The sequence below is a fragment of the Ischnura elegans genome, chromosome 4 (genome assembly GCF_921293095.1).
Source record: "Ischnura elegans chromosome 4, ioIscEleg1.1, whole genome shotgun sequence".
NCBI lineage: Eukaryota > Metazoa > Arthropoda > Insecta > Odonata > Coenagrionidae > Ischnura > Ischnura elegans.
The window spans coordinates 129,786,688-129,807,148 of NC_060249.1; the positions used below are offsets into that span (position 1 = coordinate 129,786,688).

A 20,461-nucleotide genomic window follows, 5' to 3' on the forward strand; every position below is an offset into this window, starting at 1 on the left:
GACGAAAGAGTATTAGACCGCATGCCGGCCTAAAAAAAAGTAACGCAGTCACGGAACTGGGAAAGGTGGGAGTAATTTATAAAAAATTATACATGGAATTTCATGTGAGTCTACCGTAACTGGAAGACTACCAACAAAAAATGAAGCTAAATACCGAATAGCATTTAGTTTTGTTCAGTGTATGAGTGAATAATGTATTTAGGGGTATTGTCTTTCGCAAGTGTACTAAACTTTTTATCGCGTGGTTGCGGCTCTTAGAAACGCCTTTCCGTCTTATTAGCATTAGAAAGACGGGGCCGCCACATTTATAGGATCACAGTGCTAGATTCCGCCGTACATAGAGTGGTGTGGCTTGCGTCATTTGCATCAGCAATGCTTCCTTCCCTCCGTCCGCTGTTGGCTGGGCGAGGCGATGGGATGCGGAAAGGTCGTCGGTGGCCAGGGGGCTGGTTTGGGGATGCTGGTATTTTCCCCCAGTGCCTTACTCCCCCCCTTCCGATGCCGCTCCCTGGGCCTTCTTTGCGTCGCCGCCCGGGGGCAGAGCGACTCGTCGGGGGCAGAAGACGCGCTGTTTGTGTTGAGTCTGCGGGTGCACACAATGGCCTGCATTAGGACTCCTATTCACACCTCCGATGAGAGGGGTGGTTCATCTTCCTGCGGGGGCGGAGGGGGGAGGAGGTGGCAGTCTTCTTTACGGCGGGGCAGGCGTGGAAGCGGACGAGCGGAAGAAGTTGGGAGGAATCCAGTCGTCAATCGCTCTGCAAATCCAGATTTCCTGCATGTTTACGCATTTCGGAGGGGACTTTCAAATGTATACATCTTTGATGCCACTTTTCTGCTAAGATTTTGATATCAATAAATTTGATGAAACTGTTAATGAATCCACAAATGCACAGTTACAGTTCCAAGGTGATGTTCAAATTGCTATAATTCTACTCCGTTGATGAACCAACTTTGCCTCTGAAAACATTCGTCTTGCAATTGGACGGAAATTTAAGACGACTTACATTAAATTTTCATGGACATAACGATCATTTTTTGGGTTCCTTTAAAGCGGAAGTTATTCATTTTTTCAACTTAATTCTGGTTTACCAAAATGCTCTTAAAAATCCAACCCTACTCAAACTCCCACACCTCTAACTTTTAGATGAAAATCTTATCTTTCAAAATCTTTCGGCCTTTATATCACAACAGAACAAAGCCGTGCTAAGATTTAAACATTCGCGGTCCCCTCTTCCTCCGTAAATTGTTGCATTCAGATTCGACAGTTTGACTGGCCAAGGCGTAGAACGAGGAGATGTCGAGATCACTTTTGAAGCTCTTTCCGACGGCCGCCTCGCGTTCGTCCCACTCGCCGCTCTCACTGTTTGAAGAAACCAGTCTACTTTGCTGCGTCTAAAGCGATCCATGCGTGCCCACTGCTGTTCATGAATATTTGCCCGCGGTCGGAGACTGGCTTCGAGAGAGATTGAAGTTCGCGGCCGCGGCGAGGAAAGCGGTTCAAGTTCAGAGGGAAAGCAGCCAGCCCCCTCCACCCCGGTGCAATCGCCGCCGCTGCCATGCAATCGGCGACCACTCTGTGCATCTTCGCATTTCCAGCCAAATGGTTGAGCTCTAACATAAATTATCTCAATAGCCATCTAATCTTAAAAGTGCATCTATACTGCGTTATTTCACTCTCATCTCCCACAATCCATTTTAATTATATGGAGCAATTATTGATTTAGCCATCCACTTATTTCTTTGGTGCGATGCATCCTTCTATCCTGTTAATGAATCCTCCGTCCCTCTTCCACAAATAACACTCTTCCCTCTATCGCAACTAATTTCAGCATTCCTTCTTTACCTAAAGCTCCCTCCATCCCGCCATCTCTCCTAGAAATTTCTTCTTATAGCCCACCATGCACCCCTTCCTTCTCTTTCATCACCATTTCACCTTCGGTACATTCTCCTCCATTCCCTCACATCTCGTATGCCTCCTGCCTTTCCTCCTGCTCCTTCCTCGGCATCCACATTTCCGAGCAACTCAGCGCTACGCTCAACCATAACGCTCCCCTCAACTCTACTCCACCTCGCCCTCTCTCACACGATACACTTTCCTTCATCTCTCCGTCTTATTCATGAACGCCTCCTTCGCCAATACTTGCCTTGACATCATCACGTGCCCTGATCTCATTTCGCGGCTACCTCTCGATCCGCAATTACACAGCGCTTGACTCTTCTGCTCACAAAGTGAGATGATTCCGCATCCTGGTCCCATTTTATAGGAATAATTGCGCCACCTAAAAATGTATATCGCTAATGCCGCCCTAATCGCTGATGCCTTCGAGAGCTCTCCGATACAGTCTTAAGGTGAGGGGAAGGGCGGTGGCGCTTCTGCTGCTCGGAGATAATTGTCGCCGTCCCCTTACACCCTCTATCTTCCTCCGCTAACCTTGAACCGCCCGCGGACGAAACATTAATTCGAATAATCGGCAGCTGTTGTGGGCCAAAGATTCGATTCGAGGGCGTTTTCTCTCTCTCTCGTGGAGCTGATGCGCACGCCCTAGCGGCGGCCATCCGAAGGAGAAAGGAAAGATGAGCATCGGGGCGCCCACGCGCGCCCCTGCACGATGGCATACGAAACGACTGTGCGTGTGTGTGGAGCAACAACGGCAGATCCCCACCCGTTTATCGGACTACCATTTTAATTACACTCCGCGCCGCACCTTTGCCAAAGGCCCGAGCTCCAAGTCCGTCCCAACTACTACTCCCTCCCCTCTCTCCCCTTCCCCTTTCCCCCCTCCTCCAACCTCTCATCTCAGCACACACTCGAACGAGAAACATTTTCCAATCATAAGAGATTGTTTTGAAGGCGTTCGTTAAGGTGATAACAACGTGGTTTATGTAATTTCTATGATCATTTCCGATTACGCAATCCTTTTAATTACACCACATTGATCGGCGGCAACACAACTGGGCTTATCGCGCCGTTTTTTTTCGAAATTTCCGATTTGAAATCCGCACTGTTTTTCTTTTTTGAAGCTTTCACGTCGATACTCGGCTATGCACATGGAAAGTGTTGATTTATGTTTGAAAAAAAATTTTTTTGCTAAGAAAATTAAATGATGTCCGTTATACATTATGAATCACATGATAAAAGTGAAACTTAGCGGCATTTTCTTAGCCGCGCTTCTATAATTCTTACGTTGATGATCGCGCCGGAGTTCAGTTTTACTGTTCTTTTAAAGTTAGGTACTAGCAAAGAATTGTATAACTGAAAATAAAATCAGGTTAATAAAGAGAAAATTTCGCTAAGGTCATCTCAAATGGCAAGAAGAGGGCCAAATTGCATCTATTAATTAGACCTATACTCCGAGACGTTAATCATCGTTAAAAATATATTTATAAGCATTAAATATCCAAATTTTCCAAATAATAAAATTAATCGCTGCAATTCAAAATCTTTTCAGAAAATTGACTGAGGATTTAAATTTTATATTTGCATTTATTTTTTACCTCTGGAGCCTTCTGTTGCTGCATAGTCAACATTTAGATCCACTCATGCACTTGGCGTGTTTGGGCTAGCTCGACTTTGCCGTTCTGTATCCAATGTGTATTTATTTTCTTGGCCCGTCGCCTCCTTCCGTTCATTATCCATCACACCGTGACATCGGTTGGGGCCCTTCACATACATACAGAGTGGATGCCCGTCCATCGGGCGCCGGTCACGTGACGGCGGCCTCACCCCTCCCATCGCCACCCCGTCCACTTCCTCCGTCTCGGCACATTCCTCGAAAGGTGAGGCAAAGGGCCTTGCGATCGCGTGAGCGGGTCATCGATGCCCGCCCCATCCATTCCCTCTCTCGCCCGGCTCTTTAGAGACTCTCGTCTGTGGTCTCCGAGATATCCGTCTCCTTCTTCCGTCGCCCATTTCCACAGTCGCACACGCACTATCTGCTAGTGCGATAGCGATACGATCTCTGCTCCCTCTCCCGCCCTCTCTCACGCGGCCATTCTCTCTCTGAAACGCATTCCTCACACGCCCTTTCGTATCGAGCGAACGTATCACAAGCGAGTTAACACGAGGAGGAGGAGATCATGTCCCGCTTGCAACTATTGACTCGGCGGGGGATGCGCTATTTAAATCCATTCGCTGCCATCGAGGCGTGGGATTGTTGCAGGGGAAAAAAGTGTAAGCCTCTTCTCCACAAAGGCGTGTTCTCCTAGGTGATCCATCAATCTGGGGACTTGTTCCTTCCCACTGTGGCATTCTTCATTACGTTTAGCATTCTCCATATCCAACAGTCCTTTTAATTGTAATCAGTAGATACCGAACTCGTCAATTGTGTGTTTTCGCTATTTTTACTTGAGAAATTGAAAATTTTGCTTGCTCGTTATCGAATTTTATCATTTGTCTGATGACTTTGGTGGGGCAGTACTCGCAACGGAAGCGTTGTAGCCGCTGTATTGTTTAATCACTTGGAGATGCGGTTGGCAACGGTGTCACTCGATAATCCATAAACTCAATAGATGGGTGGTGATGTAGAATTTAACTAACGTTGAGAAGAAAAGAATTGCAGCATTCCGCGGCCAATAACCCCTACATTTTAAAGAGAAACGGGAAGATATGGGTCCATTCATTTTGCACTCTCAATTACAAGTGGCAGTAAAAATATTTTGGCGTGTCAGCGCAGTAGGATGGGGAGGGAGAGGGTGGGGAGGGAGGGGGTGGGGGTGAGAGGGTGGGGGTGAGAGGGTGGGGTGGATTCTGCGGAAAGGAGAACACGATGCGGAGGGGCGGATTGGGAGAAGGGGGCGTGGCTGCCGAAGATTCCCCGAGGGGGCGAGGAGCAGCAGCAGAGAAATCCTTTTCTCTCTCTCTCTCTCCCGAGGGCGTCTCTGCCGCTGCAATGGTGTGGGCAAGTAATGGAAAGATAATTAGTGGACGGGTTGAAGAAGCGAGCCTCCGCCCCGGGCCGACGCGCTCTTTATCTCCTCCTCCGTCTGGGGAGAGGGGGAGTTTTTTTGGGGTGTTGGACGGAGGGCAAAAGAGAGAGAGCAAGAGGGTACAGCACATACACTGCTCTCGCTGCAATCATGTTTGATCAAAAACAACTTAGCTGGTTCCTTCCCGAGCGATTTGGTGGTGATGCCAAGAGGATGCGCTGAATCAAGATGTTGACATTGCACATCTCTACACTGAGTTTAATCAAATGAGGTAAATTAAGTGAATAATTGTGCCAGTGATAATCTAATCAAAATTAAGGCTGCCCACCAAATCGTAGCATAAATCGTGTCTTTCAGCGAAAGGTTTTATAAATTAAAATCAGGGTTTTTATCATCTATCATCGTGGCTCTATAGCGGTCCATGGTAAACTTACGTTTCTTTCTACGTAATCACTGATTTAGTCTCCTCTTCTAATGAGCGAACGCTTCGATGCATATGGTAATAGACCGATGATATAAATCGAACATTTCGGGAATAATGAATGCCAAAAGGAGAGGCTTTAAAGTCTGACCTGTCTCGGAACTTTTCTCAAAAACGGAGCGACGCGTATCGAGTCGACGCCAGCGCCAACGGACGCGTCGGGTCATAACCCTGGCGTGGACGATCAAAGCGCAGACGTTGAAATAAAAGCGAATCGTTTCGGGTGAAATGGCGAGTGTGTTTAACTCGGCGAATGTGGCTCCGGCAGACGATAGGTGTGTAAAGTGCAAACGCCCGGCCCTGAGAAGTGAGTGGGGGCAGGCTATCTGCTTCCGCCCTGGGGGCAGAGGGCGCTCCGTTCGGGGGCCCGCCCTTAATGTTTGGCCCCCGTTGGGGTGTAGCAGTGCGTGGTCCATCCAGTAGTGTCCGCCCCGGGGCGCCTTTCCCACGCTTCATCTCCTCCGCCTCATCTGAGGATGCTGCTTCTCCACTTCTTCCTCCATCTCCTTCCCGCCTCTCGTAATCTACTTGAGCAATAGCCGTTTCATTTCAGAACGGAAAATGACTTGCCTCTTATTTTATGATTTCTATGGTCTCGGGCGTTGATGGCGAGATGAGGCGCTCATTCCGCTTGAGGAAAAGGCGTTTCGGAGGTATATTGGGTGATTTTGGCGGCTGCAATGTTGGCTTTTCACCTCGTCAACCCGGCTTCGACTCCTAGCCGTTTTTTCAGTGGTTACATGATCCCTTCGTGATTTTTATTAGGAGGGAGCTTTAAGAACAACTCCCTGTTCATTTTAGAGACATTCCTAGACCCTCAAATGTCTTTCGTTTCCTAAAGCCGTTTCCTTGGGATTGGAAGGAAGTCACCACTTATTTTATGATTGATGTGACTCAATGTGTTATATCGCTCAAACCAGGTTTATTAGATGGTGAATATTTATTTCTGGAAATACATTGATAACTGGAAACGTTTCCTCTCTACACTAACTTGGGAATATCATTCAGGACGCATATTTATCTGCTGGCCATATCCTTCAAAAGTATCATTTTGTTCACTTATTCGTATCTCATAATCCCAAGTACGTAAGTGGAATATCTTCCGAACATTTGAGATTAGAGGTTTCTGAAATCATATCTATCGAATGTTGATAAATGCTACTATTCTTCGATAAATGGTCTAAGAACTCTTTAAATGGCTCATGGTCAATCCGCATTTTCTGATTTCGGTCTCTTTAGTGAAAGGATATTTGCCTTCGACAATGCTTCTGTACCGCCCAAAATCGGGGTCACTTGCCCCGACTCGTGACGCTGTGAGCCTTGGCGCAGGTGCCGCTGCCGTGATCTGCGGTGAGACGTGCACAACTGCAGGCGTGCGTTTTGCAACTCTGGAAAAATCAACGCGGGCAGAATTATTTAGGTCTGCACTATCATGCGTGTCTATTTGATTGCTCTCGACGGTCAACGTGCTCGCTACCTAAATCTGTGTGCAGCGGCAATGCATCTGATACCACTTCCCTCATCTAAATTGCCTACCAGCTAAATGGGCTCCGTTTGGACACTTTTTGATACACACCCACTCATAGTAATTAACACTCATCGTTTTATCTGCTGTTTGAGTACTTCCTCTGCACAGAAAAAAAATTACGGAAGCGAAGTTAGTTGATTGGCATTAATATATAAGGCGAGTAGATTATATTATTAAGAACTGAGGTAAGATTTTCTGTGTTCGGGTGACAAAAGATACATAATTTCAATATTAATGCATTTATATAAGTATAATCACTCGTTGATCAACTGATTTTGGCGTTACTTGGTGGAACGATGAAATGTTCATGGTGAAACAAAAACCAAGTACTGTTCCACAGCATTATTTTTATTTGCTGTCAACTAGTTTCAACGTCTACACGGTTGAAACTTGTTGACAGCAAATAAAAATAAGTTTGTGGAACAGTACTTGGTTTTTGTTTCACCATGAATAATCTCTCGTTGCCTATAGAATTTCTCTGCATGTATGGAATATGAAGTTATATTGGAAGATACTCGGCTCTGGCTCATTTTAAAAATGTCTTTCGTCGTCTTTCCGTCCTTTCTCTTGAGTCTGGTTCGAGCTCTTCTTTTCCGTACATCCTCCTATTCGTTCCATACCACTCCATCGCTACCAGCCTCTCCTCAACTCTTTACGGTCGTCGCTTCCTTTTCCAGCCTCCGGCCCTACTATTTACACCCCTTTGCTATCCTCTGCGCTGACGTAAGAAGCACCACTGGAGAGAGTGAGGGAGAGAGAGAGATGCTGAGGGAAGGTAGCAGCAGTCTGTCCAAAGGGTTCCCCACCCTCCACGAGTAATTACGGTCGGGGTGCGGGGAGGGAGGGGAGGGGGGAGAATTGCCCGTGGCTTATGGTCATTTTTACGGTAACCAGCCACAGGGCATCCTTTTTTTTCGTGTTTTTTTTTCCTGCACCACCTTCGCCTTCTTCTTCCACTGTGGGTCGTTTCTACCCGCTCGCTTCCTTACTTCCCTCTCATCCATTCCGGTTTCCCCGTAAAAAGAGGTGTTCGGTAGGCTGCTTTTCGTCGGAATTCCCAGCAGCAGCAGAAGTGGAGAAATACGATTACTTGGCCGGCGTCCCTACCGAATAAGCGGGGAACCTTTCATTAGGCCATTATGCCTTTGACGGGGTAAAAGGTGGGGGGAGGGGAGGTCTTTGTAAACCCCATCTCCCCCCCCCCCCCACCACCACCACCTATTACACTCTTCCTCCTTTGCGGTCCGTTTTTACGGAATTCTTAACGAATGCAGAGTGACGGGGCGAAAATGATGCATTCTGGGATGCCTCGATCCGCTTGAAAAAAAAACTATATTCGGATAAGCTCTCGAGAATGGTCATTATCAACATTATTATTCACGGAAATTGAAGAGCCGATCAAATTTTTGAAAGAAAACACCCCGAACTAGGTGACCGGAAATGGTGTGCGCTAAGGAGAATATTGTAGAGATGGGATTATATTATCATAATTCAGAGGAAGACCCTATTCTCTCAAAAAGAAAATGGTGTGCCTACTTACTTGGCATGGCTTCATTTATGTAGTTTCGCTCAAATAACAGCAATTCTCGGCGGGGGAATTTGAGAATCGTTCTTAGAAGGGAAAAATGGTGGTTTGTTCTTACGAGGCATTAGATAGAAAAAAGTCACGGCGGACTAACGATCGAGACTCGTGTAGCGCTCGCCACCGCCGACATCAAGAGAACGAGCGGAGGAAAAAACATCCGAGCATCAACAACACGAGGAAATCCGTGTCGCCCATCCCCGGGTGTCTTATATATCACAGCATCGCCTCTGCCGTCTAATGCACGTCCTACTAGGGCAGATGTGACGTTTGTGTCTCCGAATATTCGGTGTATTTTATCTAATATGCAATCACATATCGGTATATGTTTGTTTATCAATATAATGTTTATTAGGTGCCTATTTTCAATCAGCTGGTCCGTGATATATTGTTAAAATTGAGCCTATATCCACCGAAGTGAAGTAGCAAAGTAAATGATCTTCTTTAAATCCACTAAAGAGAAGTAAAATTTAAAGAAATTTTCGTAGTTTTACAATGAATTTATTTAAACTTGACTAACACCTTACTCATTGTTTTGAACTATACGCTTTATAAATAATTTTTCCACACCAACCGATTCATTTATCAAAACGAATCTTCTTTGCTTACTTGTATTTAAAGAACCGAGCTAGAAAAAACGAAATGTAATAGCCATCAGGTATGAGTTGGTGCAAAATGGAAATTTGATTTTAAACGGAATGGAATTGAATGGCTAACATTCTTTACAGAGGAAATTGGACCGAAAAGCCGGTTCACCGGTGTATATTTTAGCTATGCACTCATCGGCCGAGTAGCGTGTTTTAAAATATCGAATCCCGATACATCAGTATGTTTCCATGCACTTGTACTGTTAGTGTGTAAAGTCTTTCTTCCTTCTCCGCGTCTGCCTTTCTCCTCCTCTGAGCAAACGGCTCTCCTCAATCGCCGCTTCATCCATCTCGCCGCTGCTCTTTTTTGCACGCTGTTCACCCCTTTTGCACCCTTTCCATCCCCCCACCCCCAACCCCTCCAATCCTTTCTCGGTAGACATGGAGCCGCAGAAGTGTGGTCGTTATGAGCCTTCCTCCTCCCCTTATACATCCTCATAGAGGAGTGGCTGGATTTCTTGGATTTTTTTGTGTTCTCGGCCGCGGGTTGCGCGTTTATTTTGTTTTTTACTCTGTTGGGACAGCGGCACCACACCGGAGCCTATCCTCTGCTTATCTTCCTTTGTTCGTTGCCTTCCTCTGATCACTCATTGTTGTCACATGTAAGTGATAATTTTTACCAATAATCGACTTTCGAAAGCTACCCTAGTGAAAGAAGAAAGCTTTTATTCATCTGAGTTATTAGTTTGGTGCCGCAAACCCCCATTTACTCAATATTTAGTGTGTTTTATGTTGGTCTTGCTTTCATTTTGCATCACATGTTATGCTTTTGAAATTATCAAGGGTCAGAGAGTGGATATGAAGCCTTTACAAAGTGACCTCCAAATCCAGACGAAGTTTGGAAAAACCAGGAGGAAAAATCATTCGCCTTATTCAAAACAGGGTCATCATAGTTCACGCTGAGTGCTATGGCCGCTATCTTGACAGCATCATTAGTTTGAATACTTGGAACGTATTTGGGGGTTCAAGGTGTGGCCAATTTGAATGGTTTTTCCGTAATATATTTTGTTTTTCTCGATAGTGAAAGTATGAAGAAAGTGAATACTTATTTTGGAGCATATCTAATGTGACTAGCAGTTTTGAGAAACATCATTTTGTTTCAGCTGCTGGGAATGTAACTTAACTGAATGGCGGCGATTGCCTTTACATGGATTAGATTTTCGTTTCTTTTAGGGCAGCTGAAATGCGAAAGTATCACCGCACATGGCTTTCCCATTTGCTTGAGATTGAGTATTTATTTGTTTAAATCCGCGGCCTTGCTTGCGGCAGTGTCCGAGTCGGCAGTCGTGTAGTGATAGATCACCGGCGATTGGGAAAGGAAGCTGACGGACAGACTGGCTGTTCCATTGTTCATATTTTTCTTTATGCCATTCCGCGATCGTGAGACAGGCGTTGTTCTTTGAAGTTACTTTCTTGGCAGTTCTTCGGACGTCCGTGTATTCGCACGCGAGGCGAGGCAGGAGAATCGTTCGGACAATCACCGTCCACCGCGAATTTGATGGAGTAAAATCCCCTAGTGGGATTTCTTTTTTTAAAAGCGTACCATTGGGCGTGACTTTAGAAATTTTAGAGAGAACCAAATTATTTATTAATTTCACTATCGCAAAATGTCTCTTTATGAATTTTGCTGTTGCTTCTGGCCAGGAGAAGGATGGAGTCAAATCTCATTTGAACCAAGAAAAAAAAACGAAATATGATTCCTTCGTCACTTCCATTGCTCAGAAATGAGCTAGTGTAACTTGTAATCATCAATTATCGTATGAAACACGGAAATTTTTAGTAATGTGTAGTTTCGATTATTTTAATATGGTGTCTTCGAGGCCACCACCTCGTCCATTATAAATCTGTGAATGTGGGAAAAGGCAACCCGAACTAGGTGATCGGAAACGGTGTGCGCTGAAGAGAACATTGTAGAGAAAGGATTATATTATCATAATTCAGAGGGAGACCCTATTCTCTCAAAAAGAAAATGGTGTGCCTACTTACTTGGCATGGCTTCATTTATGTAGTTTCGGTAGCAAATAACAGCAATTCTCGGCGGGGGAATTTGAGAATCGTTCTTAGAAGGGAAAAATGGTGGTTTGTTCTTACGAGCCATTAGATAGAAAAAAGTCACGGCGGACTAACGATCGAGACTCGTGTAGCGCTCGCCACCGCCGACATCAAGAGAACGAGCGGAGGAAAAAACATCCGAGCATCAACAACACGAGGAAGTCCGTAATGAATATGAATTTCTATTTCTGGAATTTTGAGATTTTGGCACAACTCCGCTTCAAATTGCGCGTGTACGGGCGAGAGATTGCTGACGCCACCGTTAACTGTCTGTCCATGCGGTATGCGGGGCTCGCTTGGAAGACATTTCATTGCTCACCTCCCGGTCGTCATGCATTGCGGAAGAGAGTTTCGCTTTGCTCGCACGGTGTGCGTAAAGGAAAGGTCCATTTCACGACTTTCTATCAGTTTCCCCCTGGTGTGCGGGTAACCGCATAATAGGAGCGATTCGAGTGGGTTAATGCATCAAGACGGCGTCGATGATAAGGAAGGATCCGCGCGGATATTGCTGTCGATGTTTGGTTCTGCCCCTGTCTTCACATTGTGAGGGAGGGATGGGAATGGCTGTACATACGGTTTGTCCAGTGCAATTACTCCAGCTCCCCCTTTTTCTCCCAGAATGGCCTCTCTGCGGCAACGAGCCATTGTTTGCCATGGCACATGATCCCCCCACTTTTGCTTCATCGTCCATCCAAATGGTCCCTTCATTTCCTCCACGGTCAGAGAAGATTTCGTCCTCCTGAAGCGGCGATTTCTCCTCGGATTAACATTTGAAATTGATCCCGATGGTTTAATAAGCGTGGCCGATGGTGAGTATGCATAGCTATTGTGAGAGAATGTTCCTGGATTTTCGCTGGCCGAAGTGGACATACTTCGTGTTTTTACGCGTCTGTTTACTGGAGCCGTGACAGAGACTAACTAGCTTATGTGATCATTGATGCCTGCTATCGTTCCGTAAAGATTTCACACGAAATGGACCAGGAATGAGTAGAGTACTGAAGAAAACACATTGAATTTAACTCAAATATTTAATATAATAAAAAATAATTATAAAAATTTGCAGTCATTATTAAAGTACAATAAAAAATCAAATTTTATTCATATTATGTTAGTGATAAATTTAGTGAGATTCTATTTCAATGAGTATTTTCCTTTAAAAATATAAGTTGAACACGTACTATTTTTCATACAATCAATCGCATTTCGCTCACAAATCATAAATTATCTGTAGTATTTATTTCCGTTACCCCTTTTAGCCTTTAATTGGGGATTTTGCCGTTAAAATAATGTCAGAAAGAAGAAACTGTAAAGTCCAAACTGTATTAATAAAATTTTATATACCTAGCTAAAGGAAGACTTTTTAGGGAAATTATTAAGTCTTCATGATTTCTTCAAACACATTGCTGTTTAATAGCACTATTAATTTAGTCAAGAATATAATTATTGTAAGGATTGCAACTCACTGCACCATAAAAATTCATCAATACAAAGGTATTTGCAAATGAGTCCATAAGAAATAGTATACATTATTTGAAAAAAATGAAAATCACAAGATTTTTGGTGGACAAATGAAATTATTTGATGATTTTCGGTAAAAAAGTGGAGGTCTCATCAGTTTTTTGTATCTTCCTTCTACATCCTTCTAGGCTTCATTCACATTTACATACCACTCCGAAAATCACTCCAATAAGCTTGTGGCGGATATGTTGTTAATTTACCAGCCATTGATCAAAAAAATACAAAATAAAAAAAGGATATGCGCGTACTGAGCCCCTTGTAGCATTTATTTAAGTACATTCTTGTTCAGAGGAAAAAGGATTTTCTTTACGTAACCGTTCCTCAAAATATCTCTCATTTTCAACCGTTGCTGTCGGACATACAAGAATAGTTAGAATCTTAGATGATGTTCTCCGAGTCATCCTGAAAAAGCCCGTCGTCTTGTTGATTCTATTTGGTGTCCTTATAGTTTAAGCGCTGCGGCAACAGCTGACAGCGCTAAGTAACGGAGGCTCACCGCTGGCGAAAGTCAGTGGAAATGACGTTGGCACTTGTGGTCTAATAGCTTTCTGAGGATATTAAGTAAGTTGGGTGTGAAGGTGGAGAAGCACTATTCAGCCGTCGTTGGTCACGCTTTTCACAAAGGGATTGTTTGCTATGATTGATGGGTGGAATGTGTGTCCGATCGTAATGGAAAGTAAAACTAATATTAGTTTGATTAGTTACTGCGGGTGAATCGTTCGAGCCAGTGGAGGAACGCATTACACTTCCTCTTCTCGGATGACTGCTCTCGCTCCGTGAACTTGGATCGGAATGTGTGATAGGGCAGTTGAAGCATTGCGTTTGCACGACCAACGGGCAAGATGAGAAATTAATAATGTCATCAAATTTTGAAGAGTAATAAAAGTATTAAAAGACTGTTGATGAGTTGAAAAGTTGACTGACATTCGGGTACGAAAGAGAATCGAAATTTGGAAATACTTCCTTAACGTGAACGCAATCGATAAAGATCTTAAACAAAATTATCACCCAATGTGCGATTGATTATTTAGGTGTAATTAACCACATTAACCAATCACCATTTATTCTTGGCTTATGAAGCGAAATAGTTTTTCGTTAACTCTATTGAAAAACCGTTCATGTTTAACTATCAAATTATATCATGAAAAACTATACACCCTTTCTTATTCGCAAGATTTGATTGCAATTGAGGCAAGGTGATTGAATTTCATTCCAATATAATTATATGATTATTTTGTTTACTTTACTGATTTCGTATTATACCCAAGAGTTCAGCGAAAAATATTGATCAAAAGATGAATGAATAAACTTTTCCCAGCCTGGTAGTAACTTCGCTTGGATTGAAGTTGTTCCGATCCTTTATGTTCTATTGCCATCGTTTAAATATTCTTAACTGATGTTTGTTTAAATTTTTCCATCAAAGAGAAGAATTTCCAAGGAGTGTTATTAAAAATGCTTGTTTCACATTTGTCAAGTAACATGTGTATCTTTTTCCTTTCAGATTCGCCATCGCTTCGGGTGCTATGACGAGATAACGGAAGTCGACCGCAGGCGAGTGCGCCACTGTAATTGGGTTCGATTCCTGAGAGCGTCGCCAAAGTACACCGAAGAAGTGAATTTGATTGGGACCAAAATCAAAGGTATGTAACCTCATTTTTCTCCCTGAATTTCTGTATTCAAAACTACATACTTAATCTTATTTGAAAGAATATTTGTTGGATTGCCTTTGGTTTATTGAGGAATTTATACTGTGCTGCATATGAGTATGGGTTTAAATTGCGCGCAATATCCACGCAATCAGAAGCCAAATTGCAATTTATTTCCTTTGAAACCGATATATCACAAAATATAATATAAGAGAGTTATCAAGTTTTTGAGCCTCGTTTTCGTTATTTCTCGAATGTAGTGCTGCTTTCCTTGCATGTTGCATTAGATATTTTGTTTGCTAGTTCTTGCGCAATTTATCAGACTGTCAGTGGAAGAAAAGGATGAGTGTAATTCGTTGAATGTGACTATTTAAGTATTTATTCTCCAACTAAGATTGCGGTTATGATAGCAGAGGGTAGAGATCGACCTATACTAAGTTGCTGATATTTTTTAAAATTTTCATCCTGCTGTGGTTAGTTCTTGCCCTGCCCCACCTCAGAGTTCTAGGATTTTTGTCTGGGAGTGTCCAAGGGTATCACCTGGGTTTCAAGTGAGGAAATTTCTCTCAGTACTCCAAAGCTCTCCTTGCTATGAATCGGTTACGCATAAGAGACTTGCTTTATCTGTTTAAAGATAAAAATGGACAATTTAAAGCATCCGCTTCCTTATTCGCTTCTCAGTTTCCCCGCATAAGGTAGAGTGACCTCCCCTTCGGCTTCACGAAAAGCGCGGCCGAACCACATGGCTTCCCTTTGCTCCCACGCATCCATCCGCCTTGTGTGATTTACACGTCGGCCGAGAGGAGGAAGCTAAGTGCTAGTTGGGGAGGCAGCGCATTCACCGCGGAAGGGGAGTAGGCAGAGCACATAAACGGACGAGGCGAATATGTCGAGCAGCGGGTTCGCTTAATGGACGATTCGCTTTGATCCGTTTCGGCGATGGGTGTTGCAGATGCATCGCCGCCATTCGCCCGCCCGTCGCTCTTCAATTCTTTTCCCTCGTTTCCGTTAGCGTCGTCGGCCTCTCGAAAGGGATTTCCCGTTCGCGTGAAGCGAAGGCATCAGCGCTTGTGCATTCGCTTGTTGCGCGCCAGTGGGCGAGAAATCTTCGATCGTCTGCCGTTTAACGATTCGCGAGATATCCTGTTCCCACTCACGATGGGTGCAGCCCCCAGAGGAGGAAGCGGATGGAAAAGAAAAAAATCCATAATCCTTTGACGTTTTCAAGACATTTTTCGCATTCCCTTACATTTAATAGTATAAATATAAAATAAATGCATTGTGATTGATTTTTTGCTTCTCTAATGCTTAGACATAAAGTTAATGGACGTCAAACCAATGTGCTTGGTGCCAGAGTGCCAAAAATTGTGGAAATTATTCTCAAATCACTCTTCTTTCGCTGTTGTTGAGGATAGAGCTCATTGCAAATAACCCACATTTGTCCATGTATCACAGCAGAGTTCCTTTCCATGGACCTCCTCAAACGCGAGAGTTTTGGTTTGGCCGTTTGGTAGGCTTCACCTGGATGTGAATCCGGGATTCATGAACCAGCCCACCAAAACCCTTTACAACCTAATACGTTTCACTCGATGCGAATTGAGCATATCCTGATTTACGAATCCAGACCAAGGCGACGATATGGAGGTATTTGGAGGAAGTGATGGGGAGCTGAGGTCGATTGCGTCATGGGGGAAGGATAGGGAGTGAAGGATGGAGAAGCGTCGGAAGTAGTCCGCTGTAAATGCAAAGCGTATTGTGGAACACGCAATGACCTCCCATCCGACGGGCAGAGTGCGACATTTGAAGTACACTCAAGCACGCAGTCTATGAGATGTCTTGGAACCCGGTCCTATGGAGTGGGAGGCCAGCGGATGTTTGCACTGATAGAAAATTATTCCACTTCGGATGCAGTGATGCGGGATTTTTTCGATGGGTTCGTCGGCTCACAAAGTGGAGGAAAGGGTGATTGGCTGCTCCCATCTTCCACACCCCTCCTCCCCTTGCCCTTCCCTTTCCAACGCCCCGTGTGACAATGCAAAAAGAGGCGTGCGGCGGTGTTCGAGTCCTCGCGGGAGGTTCAACTGCCAGCGGTGTGGCGAGTGTTGCGGGGGCAGTGTCGGGAAGAGGAGAGAAGTGTTATGTGCTCGGGGGAACACTGTGATGGAGAGTGGAAGGACGCCTTATCTGCTCGCATTTGGCGGAAGTTACGAGGAGCGAAGATGGTGTGCTGCAAAACGTGGCCAGATCAATGTTTCACTCGAGTTCATGGCGTGAGGATAGGGGAATGTGAATTCATATATCTTTCTTGAGAACAGTTTCGCACAAAAATTGCAAATAATGCATCATCATGGAAGATATAGTGCGGTCAACCCAGTGGAGAATGGGTTTAGAGTTTTGGTCGCGCTGGCAGATGGCGTTTGAAAGTTTTAATAGCGAATTCTCAGATTTGGGTTTATCAGTAATGAATTTCGAAACTACTTACAACGCTTTTTGAAACGTAGCGAGCGAATCAAGAACGATTTGTGTAAAAGCGTACTGTTCATATTCTTCATTCGCACGCTGATTCAGATTTCATTGTGCAAAGTCTTTGCGGAGACCATATGCATCATATGCATTAAAATACGATCCGTGAAACGCCTCTCAGAATATCTTTGTGAGACTATTCCATGACAACTCGTGTTTATTCACTATTTGATATTATTGAAGTGCTAAATAATAATATGGACTAGATTTCAATGGTAATAAAATGCTGGCCGTTTCAAACTTCAGGGTCACCAGATGTAAATTCTTAGGTAGGTCAGTGCGGCCAATTAGCTCTTTGTTTCTGGAATCTCCCAATTTGGATGGCTGGGAGTTATTCGTTTCATTAACTGCAGTTAGCATGCACTTTGCGTGTGATCGCACTCATAGTAGACGTGAGTGGAGGCGAAAATTGTGGCCAAAAGCTGCAGTGTCACCGTATATATTGTCGCTTCGTGATAGGCGGGAGCGAGAGTAGCAGTTGAGCGGATGGAGCGGCAGGGAGGGGTAGCAAGTGGAGCGTGGAGAGTGGCGTGGGGTGCGGATTTACGAGGCGCCCGAGGCTGCGAGCCCTCCAGCGATGTGAGTTAGTGAGCCATTGTGGAGATTGCTAATGGAAAGCGAAATGTACGATGTGACTAAGGTTTTATGTTCTCAAGGATCCAGTACAAATTACTAAGAGAGGAGTTCCGAAGTCGCCCGCACTGTGAAATATGCACACATAAGTCAAGGTGAACTTTTTGTGCTGAAAGTGTAATCAGGTGTCGCGTTTTACCTTTCACGTGTTATCGGATTCTGTTTATTCGTATTAATTTTTTTCCGCGTGAGGCTCTTAATCTTGATCTCAAATGTCCGATCGACTTGTTTCTGCATCGCCGACTTAGAAAGGGAATAAATCGTGAGGCATCAATCCGATTTCAAAACAAGGGTCTTTTTATAAAAAAAAACGGATTTTACTGAAATGGTTTTAGTTCCATTGGAAAAGAATGAAAATTTTTCATTTAAATAAATAATATATGCATTCAAACTACTATAAGGACAGCATTATGTTGTGGTTTTTGAAAAATGTATGGCAATACTGTTGGGTAGCGAAAGACAAGTGGATGTGAAGAGAGGCGATAGACAACCCCGAATGAGCTACATTATAGGACAGGTTGTTTGGGATTTAAAAGAGAAGTACGTCCCTGAGAATAGGCTAGCAGAGAGGAGGAGAAATACCTACATCAAATCAATCTTTTGACCACTACTTATGGTGATGAACATCATTTCTGTGCTAATTTGTTGTTTTAGTCATTTAATCAATAAACATTCAAAGAATTGATATAGCTTAACTTTCTACACGTTTCGTGTAAACCTTAAATGAAGTCTTTAAGTTTTTACTCTGACCCGAATAATAAAATCACCTTTTATTCCTTACACTTTTATATTATTGCATTGAACGAGCCATTCCTAGTTTTCAAAATTAGAGCCAATTTTAGGAATGACCACACACTAATTGTACGCTGATGAGGCATTCTATTGCTTTTCTCTCAATGGAACGAGAAAAACTGACCTAAGATCCAACAAATTCCGGTCGGGTTACTCGGCGTAACTTCGTTTGCCTCCTGACTGAGAAAAGATGCATCTCATGTTCTCCTGAGCTCTCCCTTGTAGTGGGGGTACCGTGAAGTCGATGGCCATCGCGCCGCATGCAGGAAGGGCCCCGGGTGTTGCTTGAATGTCACCCGATCATCTCACTCACCTGCGGTGGTTGATGTGCAGCATCCCAGAGGAGCACAATCTTTACGAGCGCCTCTTCCTATCGGGGATTAATTTTCAGCCTTCCGGAGGGAATCCTGTTCTTCGTCTGATCCATTCGCTGCATCCGACACTGAATTTCGACGGCAATTCGATAACCTCCCTCACCCTCTCCGTATTTACGTACTTCACCTCCCTCCATGGTGACCACACTCTGCTCCCGTTCTTTTGGATTTCGCCGCTTGCGTTTCACGACTCTTCCCGAGGTTTAACTTTATTTTCGGGCAAAGTAAGTAACCTCTTTCTTCGCCAAGTCCTTGCCCTCGGGAAAGACACATTTGAGTATAGACAAGCTGCGTTTTATCCCATTAAATTACGTCCGAAGATAGTTCGTGTTTATTCTGCTTCATAGAGCGACCCAAGCAGAGAGTATTAAACAAGAGCGCTCGTGATTGCTGACGAGTTACGAAGCTGAGTGACTAACATAATGCTGAGACTGCCAATGAAACCCGAAGACTATTGCTACTATAGAAAATGTGAAAAGATAGGAAATTACGTATTTTTATTTGGATTTTATGATAATCCTGATACTTCTCCTTCTTTGTGAGTGCTGAATTAAATGGAGGTGAAATGTCCAATCAAAATGTACAAGAAGAAACTTATGTGTGAAGAAACCCTATCGCTTGCATCAGATAATCAGACCCATTAGTGATCTTTAGATATGGGGTTTTGACATTTCCATCCTGGTCGCATACCCAATGCCGCCATTATCGCTTTTTTCTATTTCTCGCAAGTGAAGATCAGTTGTCCTGCTCGATGGCGCGATGTAAGATAGCCGTCGGCTGTTCCTCCGCATAGATCGGTCCCCTTTAGTGAGCTCATAATCACGCGGCGGTGGCTATGGTGCGAAGGTGACCTCTTGAGCCATAGATCGGCTGCCTCTCTCCATGTCATAGATCGCGCGCGGTTGGTTGCTTACCGTTCTCGCCCTCCTTCGCTTCGCGTGCGCCGATGGGGAAAAAAACCCGATGGACAGCGTATGCATCGTTTGTCTCACTGATATTTCCTTCCGATTGACCTCCGTTGTTAAGTGCGCGCGCATCCATTAAAAAACCTGCATTCAAAAGGTATCTGTCCGCTGATTCGTATAATGACTCGGAAGTTAATAGTGCAATTAATTGAAGAATCCACTATTTCCCATGCGTAGGAATTCAAATAAACTACTAATATTCTATGCATCTTGACCAATGAACATGAGTTGAAATTATTTTCGTATGCACAGAAGTGCGTTTTAATCCGTTCCAGCAAAGATATAGATGAACTAACGAATGACCTTGCTGCTATCCAAGCTTGATGCGATGCTTGGCAGTTGGAATTAAATTTGGAAAAATGCGTCGTAATGAATTTCTGGAGGAAGAATAACTCCCTACGGCGTAACTATATCATTCGAGGCACCCAATTAAATGCAGTTGAATCCGTGAAATATCTAGGCGTTAGACTCAATAATGATCTATCGTGGAATAAACATATTCGAGAAATAACCGGTCAAGCTAATCGTAAAATGGGTTTTGTTAAAAGAATATTAGGAAAGTGCGACGACAAAGTGAGAGAAATTAGCTACTTTTCCCTCGTTAGACCACATTTGGAATACGCTGCCAGTGTTTGGGACCCTCATGAAAAAGGCTTAATAACAGAGTTAGAACGCGTGCAAAGAAGAGCTGCCAGGTATGTGAAAGGTCGTTACGATAGTCTTGTTAGTGTAACTGACCTCTTACATAAACTCGGATGGGAATCTCTGTCGGACCGTAGATTGAAAAATAG

General features: G+C 44.0%; 1 protein-coding gene across 1 annotated transcript in view; it reads left to right on the top strand.

Moving 5' to 3' along the window:
* LOC124158053 (zinc finger protein 316) overlaps window positions 1-20,461 on the top strand; it is a 224,286-nt gene that overhangs the window by 122,879 nt on the left and 80,946 nt on the right. The window contains exon 2 of the mRNA XM_046533219.1: window positions 14,239-14,377. Within this exon, the coding sequence (XP_046389175.1) occupies window positions 14,239-14,377 (139 nt within the window). The remainder of the gene's footprint in view (window positions 1-14,238; window positions 14,378-20,461) is intronic.